General features: G+C 32.1%; 4 protein-coding genes across 4 annotated transcripts; 2 read left to right on the top strand and 2 right to left on the bottom strand.

Moving 5' to 3' along the window:
• The first annotated feature begins 690 nt into the window (after positions 1-690).
• Positions 691-4,524, top strand: LOC125199122 (protein FAR1-RELATED SEQUENCE 5-like). The gene is made up of 4 exons (XM_048097262.1): positions 691-1,052; positions 1,582-2,344; positions 2,947-3,962; positions 4,058-4,524. The coding sequence occupies exons 1-4, from the start codon at positions 1,028-1,030 to the stop codon at positions 4,444-4,446; spliced, it is 2,193 nt and encodes a 730-aa protein (XP_047953219.1). The 5' UTR covers positions 691-1,027; the 3' UTR covers positions 4,447-4,524.
• A 548-nt stretch (positions 4,525-5,072) lies between these two features.
• Positions 5,073-5,768, bottom strand: LOC125199120. The gene is made up of 2 exons (XM_048097261.1): positions 5,640-5,768; positions 5,073-5,522 (listed from the first exon to the last, which is right to left on the bottom strand). Exons 1-2 carry the CDS (start codon positions 5,721-5,723, stop codon positions 5,142-5,144), a joined length of 465 nt encoding a protein of 154 aa, XP_047953218.1. The 5' UTR covers positions 5,724-5,768; the 3' UTR covers positions 5,073-5,141.
• A 467-nt stretch (positions 5,769-6,235) lies between these two features.
• On the top strand, positions 6,236-7,818 carry LOC125199123. Its single transcript, XM_048097263.1, has 5 exons — positions 6,236-6,408; positions 6,482-6,662; positions 6,739-6,861; positions 7,180-7,320; positions 7,438-7,818. The coding sequence occupies exons 1-5, from the start codon at positions 6,236-6,238 to the stop codon at positions 7,816-7,818; spliced, it is 999 nt and encodes a 332-aa protein (XP_047953220.1).
• A 399-nt stretch (positions 7,819-8,217) lies between these two features.
• On the bottom strand, positions 8,218-9,751 carry LOC125199124 (protein FAR1-RELATED SEQUENCE 5-like). Its single transcript, XM_048097264.1, has 2 exons — positions 8,720-9,751; positions 8,218-8,624 (listed from the first exon to the last, which is right to left on the bottom strand). Exons 1-2 carry the CDS (start codon positions 9,726-9,728, stop codon positions 8,236-8,238), a joined length of 1,398 nt encoding a protein of 465 aa, XP_047953221.1. The 5' UTR covers positions 9,729-9,751; the 3' UTR covers positions 8,218-8,235.
• Positions 9,752-10,000: the final 249 nt, after the last annotated feature.

Genomic DNA, 10,000 nt, shown 5'->3' on the forward strand with positions numbered 1-10,000 from the left:
GGTTATTTAGTTCATTACCATTATAATTATTCGCAAAATTATGCACACAACACATTTCAACTCATTGTTTATTACTTCAGTCCATGAGTTTACCTTCAAGCCGACCAACAAAAGAACTTTACACAAGATTAGCTTTGTCGACCCGCTGCGAATTAGCCACCAGCAAATGATTATATTTCACCCCTAATTGAACTATTTACCCACTGATTGATGAACTAATTACGTAAAAATCAGATCCAAAGTAAGAAAGTATGAAGTAAAGTAGAATTTTGAAAAATATAAAATTTCAATACAGTGTATTACATGAGGCATAATGTTCTGCCGGAATGCAATCGGCGTCTATCTGAAATAGTAAATCGAAGCAATTTTAGTCATAGACTTCAAAATATGAAGTTCAGAAAAACAATATAATATAAACCTTCACCTTCCATTGATGAATTTCTAGTGTCAACTATTTCAAATCACGTGGAGATGTGGAAGTCGGCTGATGGAGATGTTGAAGTTTGCGGATAGAGATGTTGAAATCGACGGATAGAGATGCTGAATTTGTGGTTAATCGACGACTATATATATATATATATATATATATATATATAGGGATGTGATCATATCATAACCCCCAAATCACATAATAACTCTATAACCAAATCTGGACCACACATATTTGATAATCTTGTGGTTGAGATTCAAACTTAGATTTACTTATAAAAAAGGCGCAGAGGGGTAAAAATGTAATTTCCTCATTTAATTTCTGAATTCTACTCCAAACGCGCGAATCACGCTTTCATTCTTTTTGAACTCAATTCTCTCCTTCATCTTCATCTTCACAATTAAGATCGATTCTCTCATCTTCATCTTCCATATTTCTCGCCTATTTTATTTCAACATCTCCAGATTTTCTTCGATTTGTTTCATTATTCCGTATTCTCCAGATTTTGTTTCCATAATTGTGATCGGGAAGATGTTTTCAATTTTGCGTTCTTATTTTCATTGATTACCTCTTCAATTGCTGTGAAAATTTGCTTCGATGGAATCTGTAGCAAATAACGAAGGTAACAATCATTATCTATTACTTAGCTTATTGATTGTGTTCATATTCATGTATTGAATTTGATTTTAGATTAATATTAGTTGTTGATTGGTTTATGTTTCTGATGTACTGAAATTCTTATTTGATTATATTATGTATTGTCGATTATGTGTTAAAATGATACTTTTGGCTTATAAATGTTAGGTTTACTGCATAATATGATAGTTTTGTCGGATAAAATGATATTATGATAAAATGATACTATGATAAAATGATACTATTACTGATTTGTAGGTATGTACATTCCTGTTTGTGATGATAGGTTTACTGCATAACATGATAGTTTTGTCGGATAAAATGATACTATGATAAAATGATACTATGATAAAATGATGCTATTACTGATTTGTAGGTATTTACATTCCTGTTTGTGATGATAGGTTTATTGCATAACATGATATTTTTACTGCATAAAATGATACTTTTAGTGCATAAAATGATATTATGATAAAATGATACTATGATAAAATGATACTTTTACTGATTTGTAGGTATGTACATTCCTGTTTGTGATGATGCTTTGAAGCCAATGATTGGTATGAAATTCAATACATTAGTAGAAGCAGTTGGTTTCTATGAACATTATGCTCGTTCAGTTGGTTTTGGCATTCGTAAAATGGGTAACAAATCAGTTCAAGGTATTACTAAGTGGCAGTATTTGGCTTGCAGCAGACAAGGCTCTAAGAATTTTATACCTGGTCATGCATCCCAATCAACTGAAGTGTCTTTTAAAAAGCGTAGGTGTCGGTCATTTAGGTGTGAATGTCTTGCTAAGCTCAATTTGAGATATTATTCAGATGGCAAGAGCAGAGGATATGAGGTTTATCAGTTTGTTGAGTATCATAATCACTTAATGGTTGCGGATGAGCATAGGCATTTTATGATGGCCAATCGCAATCTGGATCCTATCCATCGGAGGTTTATGGAGGATTGTGGCAGGTGTAATATTGGTCCCACTCTCACATTCAAACTTTTGAAGGAGATAATGGGTGGACCTGAAAATGTTGGATGTGATATTATTGATATTAGAAATGGTTATCGTGATATTATGTCCAATATTGATGGTTCAGATGCTCAAATGATTTTTGATTATATGCGTTCTCAAAAGGAATCATCTGATGCCTTCTATTATGAAATTGAGATAGGATCTCATGGAAAGTTAACTAGACTCTTTTGGGCTGATGCTATTTCAAGACGAAATTATCATATGTTTGGAGATGTAATTTCATTTGATTCAACATACAACACTAACAGGTATATTACTTTTGTTGCTAATAGACATAAAATGATACTTTTTGCTGATTAAATTATATTTCAGTTGATAAAATGATACTTTTTGCTGATAAAATGATAGTCATAGCTGATAAAATGATACTTCTGAATTATATAATGACAAAATGATACTTGCAGTAGATAAAATGATATTTCTTACTAATAAAATGATACTTTTGCTGATAAAATGATAGTTATAGCTGATAAAATGATACTTTTCTATATGCATGAAAATATAATTCATTTTTATGTTATAAAATGGTACTTCTGAATTATATAATGACAAAATGATACTTGCAGTAGATAAAATGATACTTCTTACTAATAAAATGATACTTTTGGCTGATAAAATGATACTCAGAATATACTCATTTTATTCACAGAACCTATCATTTTATTCCCCGAAACTATCATTTTATCATTTTATCATGCAAAAGTATCATTTTATCCGCTCAAACTATCATTTTATGATGCAAAAGTATCAGTTTTCAAATAAAACAGAACCACCAAAAAACATCATCAAACCTATATCATTTTAACCATTTTATGATAAATATAATTCATTTTTATGCTATATTCTGAAGGTATTGCATGATTTTTGCTCCATTCACTGGAAAAGATAACCATTCTAGACCAGTTACATTTGGAGCTGGCTTGTTATCAAGTGAAGGTAGAGAATCCTATTCTTGGTTGTTTGGCTGTTTTGTTCGATGCATGGGGGTAGCACCCAAATTGATTATCACTGATCAAGATTGGGGGATCAAACTTGCTGTTCAACAAGTACTTTTACAAACAAGGCACCGATGGTGTATGTGGCATATCATGGTTAAGGTGTCAGATAAGTTGCCCAAATCTTTACTTGGTAATGAAGATTTCAAAAAAGAGTTGAATGCATGTGTTTGGTCTGATTTGTTAGAGCCTGATGAGTTTGATATAATATGGAATGATATAATGGAACGGTATGGATTAGAAGACGTGCACTGGTTTGGATCAATGTTTGAAGATAGAGAATTCTGGGTTCCTGCTTATTTTCGAGATTTTCCCATGGGGTCGCTTCTTAGGACTACATCGATGTCTGAATCGGAGAATAGCTTTTTTAAAAACTACACAAAGCCACGTGCAAATCTTGTACAGTTCATCAATTTCTTTAATTATGCTGTGGGAGATCAAAGGAATGCCAATTCACGATTGAACTACTTGGATTACTCAACTATTCCTGATTTGTCAACCCAATTGCCTATTGAGAAGCATGCATCTACAATCTACACTGATTCTATTTTCAAACATGTACAACAGGAAATAAGTATGGTATGTGAGATTGTTTCTATAACTACTGTTGAGGATAACATCAAGATGCATCAGGTCAAGGACCAATATGGTAGAACATTGGATGTTAAGTATGATTGTAAGGAAGACACATTCGACTGTAGTTGCAAGAAGTTTTCCAGAATTGGTTTGTTATGTTGTCATATATTTTGTTTGTTGAAGAATAAGTCTGCTAATCTCATTCCTGAGAAATATTTTGGTCGAAGGTGGTTGAAGAGCTCTTTACTAAAGGCAGCACATGGTCTACCATCTGAGGAACAACAACCATTTGAACGTGTGTTCCATTTTTAACCTTATTTGTAAAAATTCTATTTTTCAGTCAGAGAAATGATAGTACTTATTGTAATAATGTTATCTTTTATCTTGCAGATTTGGATGAAAAGCAGGAAGTTAAGAAAAAGTTGTTCTCCAACTTTTATCGATTAGTCCAAAAGTCTGAAGGAAGTATTGATCATTTGTCTTTGTTAAGTGCTGGTCTTGATGATTTGGAACAGCATATATTTGGAAATTGTGCAGCACCTTCAGTCATTGAAAAGAAGAAGATGGTTGAGGATTTTTATGGAATGGCAGTACCTGATGTAATTGATGTACATCCTCCAGACGTTGTTAGTACCAAAGGATCAGCTAGTGGCAAAGTAGCAAAGAGGCAGAGTGCAATAAGGAAAGCAAATAAGCCTCTACGACGGTGTGGTAAATGTCATGAGATGGGTCGTCATGATTCAAGAAATTGTGGTAGAGTCAATGAGAAGACAGATTGAAGCCATTTGATATAGTTTAGGTATTTTTGGTGTATAAAATGACATTTTGGCTGATAACATCATTCTTTTGTTTATAAACTGATAAAATGATACTTTAACCTGAAAAAATGATACTCGCAGCAAATAAAATGACAATAACCTTATAAAATGATGTATAAGCTGGAAAAAATGACATATAAGCTGATAAAATGATACTCTCAACGGATAAAATGATATTTTAATCTGACAAAATGATATATAAGCTGATAAAATGATACTTCTGACTTATAAAATTATAAAATGATACTCGCAGTTGATAAAATGATACTTTCAGCAGATAAAATGATAAAATGATACTTCTGACTGATAAAATGATACTTCTGATAAAATGACATTTTTGTTTAATAAAATGATACTTTGGGCTTATAAAATGATAAAATGATACTTCTGACTGATAAAATGACAAAATGATACTTGCAGTAGATAAAATGATACTTTGGGCTTATAAAATGACATTTTGGCTTATAACATCATTCTTTTGTTTATAAACTGATAAAATGATACTTTAACCTGAAAAAATGATACTTGGAGCAGATAAAATGATAAAATGATACTTCTGACTGATAAAATGACATACTTGCAGCAGATAAAATGATAATTTTGGGTGATTATATTCGAAACCACTATTACAAAACGCTATTATCAAGTCATATAAGTTAGTATACAAGGGGTTCAAATTCTCTGATCATCTTTTCAACATCAATTTCTCCTTTTTTGCTGTCATTCTCAAACTTCTTCTTTATCATTGTAAGTGTCTCAAAAGCCTTCTTGTTAGTATCTCCAATAAGCAATGCTTCAGTATATCTGGCACGGAGTTTTATGAAAGACTCTGTTCCCTTCTTCGTTAAACCCGAATTCCAGTTACGAACAGGACCACCCATGTAAGTCTCCAAATGGCGCATCACATAAATTCCACAGTCAACTTTATTTGTATCGTTCTGCCATGGCATATTCATGTATCTGGTTTTTGACAGTTTGACAGTTCTTCCCATTGATGGATTGACTCCATTTCCAAGATAAGTTCGGAAGAAATTTCTCTATTCAAATAACACAAAACATACATGAGGTTGATTAAAAATTATATTATGTTCCATACTGAATTATATTCAATGCATTTTAACTAATAAATATTGAATGCATTTAACTAAACATACCAGAGTACTTGGTGCATCTTCATATTTCTTCTCAAGTAAATCTTCACTAACCAGAGAATTGTCAATCACATCCATCATTTGCATTTTGAGATTGAAGCAGATGATATAATAATGTTCATACGCCCAGATCGGAAAGAATATCTAATTTTCAAAACATTATATATAAATGTCATTTTCAAAAATATAGGTATGTTGTTCTGTAAGGGATGTGATCATATCATAACGCATATTTATGATGATAACCTAATAACCCTCATTTTATGGAAGAAAAGTATCATTTTATAGAACAGAATATCATTTTATGGACGAAAAATATCATTTTATCATGTATAAATATCATTTTTAGTAAAAATGATACTTTTGACCCATAAAATGATAGGGTTATTAGTCTGTCAATAACAATTTATATTTTTTTTTAATGAAAGCATGACAGAGTTGATACCATAATAACCACTGTCATGGAGGATATCCACAGAGATGATGAAGTTTTAAAACAGAGAGAAGAAAATTTGAATAAGGAGAAAGTGGTTTCTCAAGAAGATGATGAAGTTTTAAAACAAAGAGAAGAAAATTTGAATAAGGACAAAGGGAAGAAGATGGTTTCTCAAGATCCTCCAATGGAAAAGGAGAAAGTGGTCAGAACAACAAAGAAAATTGTTGAAGCAATGTGCTCTCCCTACAATGTCAGAGCAGTAAATCTGAAAGGAAAGCTGAATAAAGAAGAGAGAGAAATAATGTACTGGTTGATGACAGATGAAGAAAGTGAACAGTAAGTTTTGAATTACATAATTATATTCTTATTCAGTTCTTTTAACTAACATTAAATATGAATTTGAAATCAGTTATGAGGTAGTTTATGAGAACGACAAGATCACAATGTTCAAGATTGACTTCCACAGCCTTGCTCCACGTACATACGTCAGGATCAACATCATAGATGCATGGGTTGTGTTCCTCAACTACAATGAAAAATTCAAATCAAAGGCATCACCGAGTCGTCTTTTCATCAACACCACACCTACGGTACAGTAAACGAGTAAATAAATAATAGTATTACATTAAAAGTTAAAATATATTTACAAAAATGTAAACATGACAGATTTACAACATTACTGCAAGGAGATCTGGTTGGACTGAAGCAGAGAGTCGAGAAAGATTTTGCTCAAACTTGAATGAATTTGTGTCAAAGATTGAAAATTTCAAATGGGAAAATTATGACCTGGTAAGTAATAATTAGATATACATTACAGAACAGGGGTGCGTTATAATGATAACCCATATTTATGTGATAAGCTAATAACCCTATCATTTTATGGGTCAAAAGTATCATTTTTACTAAAAATGATATTTATACATGATAAAATGATATTTTTCGTCCATAAAATGATATTCTGTTCTATAAAATGATACTTTTCTTCCATAAAATGAGGGTTATTAGGTTATCACCATAAATATGGGTTATGATATGATCACATCCCTTACAGAACAACATACCTATATTTTTGAAAATGACATTTATATATAATGTTTTGAAAATTAGATATTCTTTCCGATCTGGGCGTATGAACATTATTATATCATCTGCTTCAATCTCAAAATGCAAATGATGGATGTGATTGACAATTCTCTGGTTAGTGAAGATTTACTTGAGAAGAAATATGAAGATGCACCAAGTACTCTGGTATGTTTAGTTAAATGCATTCAATATTTATTAGTTAAAATGCATTGAATATAATTCAGTATGGAACATAATATAATTTTTAATCAACCTCATGTATGTTTTGTGTTATTTGAATAGAGAAATTTCTTCCGAACTTATCTTGGAAATGGAGTCAATCCATCAATGGGAAGAACTGTCAAACTGTCAAAAACCAGATACATGAATATGCCATGGCAGAACGATACAAATAAAGTTGACTGTGGAATTTATGTGATGCGCCATTTGGAGACTTACATGGGTGGTCCTGTTCGTAACTGGAATTCGGGTTTAACGAAGAAGGGAACAGAGTCTTTCATAAAACTCCGTGCCAGATATACTGAAGCATTGCTTATTGGAGATACTAACAAGAAGGCTTTTGAGACACTTACAATGATAAAGAAGAAGTTTGAGAATGACAGCAAAAAAGGAGAAATTGATGTTGAAAAGATGATCAGAGAATTTAAACCCCTTGTATACTAACTTATATGACTTGATAATAGCGTTTTGTAATAGTGGTTTCGAATATAATCACCCAAAATTATCATTTTATCTGCTGCAAGTATGATTTTGTCATTTTATCAGTCAGAAGTATCATTTTATCATTTTATCTGCTCCAAGTATCATTTTTTCAGGTTAAAGTATCATTTTATCAGTTTATAAACAAAAGAATGATGTTATAAGCCAAAATGTCATTTTATAAGCCCAAAGTATCATTTTATCTACTGCAAGTATCATTTTGTCATTTTTCAGTCAGAAGTATCATTTTATCATTTTATCTGCTCCAAGTATCATTTCAGCTTATATATCATTTTATCATTTTATAAGCCCAAAGTATCATTTTATTAAACAAAAATGTCATTTTATACACCAAAAATACCTAAACTATATCAAATGGCTTCAATCTGTCTTCTCATTGACTCTACCACAATTTCTTGAATCATGACGACCCATCTCATGACATTTACCACACCGTCGTAGAGGCTTATTTGCTTTCCTTATTGCACTCTCCCTCTTTGCTACTCTGCCACTAGCTGATCCTTTGGTACTAACAACGTCTGGAGGATGTACATCAATTACATCAGGTACTGCCATTCCATAAAAATCCTCAACCATCTTCTTCTTTTCAATGACTGAAGGTGCTGCACAATTTCCAAATATATGCTCTTCCAAATCATCAAGACCAGCACTTAACAAAGACAAATGATCCATACTTCCTTCAGACTTTTGGACTAATCGATAAAAGTTGGAGAACAACTTTTTCTTAACTTCCTGCTTTTCATCCAAATCTGCAAGATAAAAGATAACATTATTACAATAAATACTATCATTTCTCTGACTGAAAAATAGAATTTTTACAAATAAGGTTAAAAATGGAACACACGTTCAAATGGTTGTTGTTCCTCAGATGGTAGACCATGGGCTGCCTTTAGTAAAGAGCTCTTCAACCACCTTCGACCAAAATATTTCTCAGGAATGAGATTAGCAGACTTATTCTTCAACAAACAAAATATATGACAACATAACAAACCAATTCTGGAAAACTTCTTGCAACTACAGTCGAATGTGTCTTGCTTACAATCATACTTAACATCCCATGTTCTACCATATTGGTCCTTGACCTGATGCATCTTGATGTTATCCTCAACAGTAGTTATAGAAACAATCTCACATACCATACTTATTTCCTGTTGTACATGTTTGAAAATAGAATCAGTGTAGATTGTAGATGCATGCTTCTCAATAGGCAATTGGGTTGACAAATCAGGAATAGTTGAGTAATCCAAGTAGTTCAATCGTGAATTGGCATTCCTTTGATCTCCCACAGCATAATTAAAGAAATTGATGAACTGTACAAGATTTGCACGTGGCTTTGTGTAGTTTTTAAAAAAGCTATTCTCCGATTCAGACATCGATGTAGTCCTAAGAAGCGACCCCATGGGAAAATCTCGAAAATAAGCAGGAACCCAGAATTCTCTATCTTCAAACATTGATCCAAACCAGTTCACGTCTTCTAATCCATACCGTTCCATTATATCATTCCATATTATATCAAACTCATCAGGCTCTAACAAATCAGACCAAACACATGCATTCAACTCTTTTTTGAAATCTTCATTACCAAGTAAAGATTTGGGCAACTTATCTGACACCTTAACCATGATATGCCACATACACCATCGGTGCCTTGTTTGTAAAAGTACTTGTTGAACAGCAAGTTTGATCCCCCAATCTTGATCAGTGATAATCAATTTGGGTGCTACCCCCATGCATCGAACAAAACAGCCAAACAACCAAGAATAGGATTCTCTACCTTCACTTGATAACAAGCCAGCTCCAAATGTAACTGGTCTAGAATGGTTATCTTTTCCAGTGAATGGAGCAAAAATCATGCAATACCTTCAGAATATAACATAAAAATGAATTATATTTATCAGCTATGAGTATCATTTTATCAGCCAAAAGTATCATTTTATCAGCTATGACTATCATTTTATCAGCCAAAAGTATCATTTTATTAGTAAGAAGTATCATTTTATCTGCTGCAAGTATCATTTTGTCATTATATAATTCAGAAGTATCATTTTATCACCTATGACTATCATTTTATCAGCCAAAAGTATCATTTTATCTGCTGCAAGTATCATTTTGTCATTATATAATT

This window comes from Salvia hispanica, unplaced genomic scaffold, assembly GCF_023119035.1.
Source record: "Salvia hispanica cultivar TCC Black 2014 unplaced genomic scaffold, UniMelb_Shisp_WGS_1.0 HiC_scaffold_389, whole genome shotgun sequence".
In the NCBI taxonomy this organism is placed as follows: domain Eukaryota; kingdom Viridiplantae; phylum Streptophyta; class Magnoliopsida; order Lamiales; family Lamiaceae; genus Salvia; species Salvia hispanica.

What these genes read in the sequence shown, in the direction of transcription:
- LOC125199122 (XM_048097262.1), top strand. Translation starts at nt 1,028, where the DNA reads ATGGAATCTGTAGCAAATAACGAAG. An exon ending in ATCTGTAGCAAATAACGAAG is followed by an intron (nt 1,053 to 1,581) that starts GTAACAATCATT and finishes ACTGATTTGTAG; the next exon opens with GTATGTACATTCCTGTTTGT. An exon ending in TCAACATACAACACTAACAG is followed by an intron (nt 2,345 to 2,946) that starts GTATATTACTTT and finishes TATATTCTGAAG; the next exon opens with GTATTGCATGATTTTTGCTC.
- LOC125199120 (XM_048097261.1), bottom strand. Translation starts at nt 5,723, where the DNA reads ATGCAAATGATGGATGTGATTGACAATTCTCTGGTTAGTGAAGATTTA. An exon ending in AAGATGCACCAAGTACTCTG is followed by an intron (nt 5,523 to 5,639) that starts GTATGTTTAGTT and finishes TTATTTGAATAG; the next exon opens with AGAAATTTCTTCCGAACTTA.
- LOC125199123 (XM_048097263.1), top strand. Translation starts at nt 6,236, where the DNA reads ATGGTTTCTCAAGATCCTCCAATGGAAAAGGAGAAAGTGGTCAGAACA. An exon ending in ACAGATGAAGAAAGTGAACA is followed by an intron (nt 6,409 to 6,481) that starts GTAAGTTTTGAA and finishes ATTTGAAATCAG; the next exon opens with TTATGAGGTAGTTTATGAGA. An exon ending in AAGATGCACCAAGTACTCTG is followed by an intron (nt 7,321 to 7,437) that starts GTATGTTTAGTT and finishes TTATTTGAATAG; the next exon opens with AGAAATTTCTTCCGAACTTA.
- LOC125199124 (XM_048097264.1), bottom strand. Translation starts at nt 9,728, where the DNA reads ATGATTTTTGCTCCATTCACTGGAAAAGATAACCATTCTAGACCAGTT. An exon ending in GGAACAACAACCATTTGAAC is followed by an intron (nt 8,625 to 8,719) that starts GTGTGTTCCATT and finishes TTTATCTTGCAG; the next exon opens with ATTTGGATGAAAAGCAGGAA.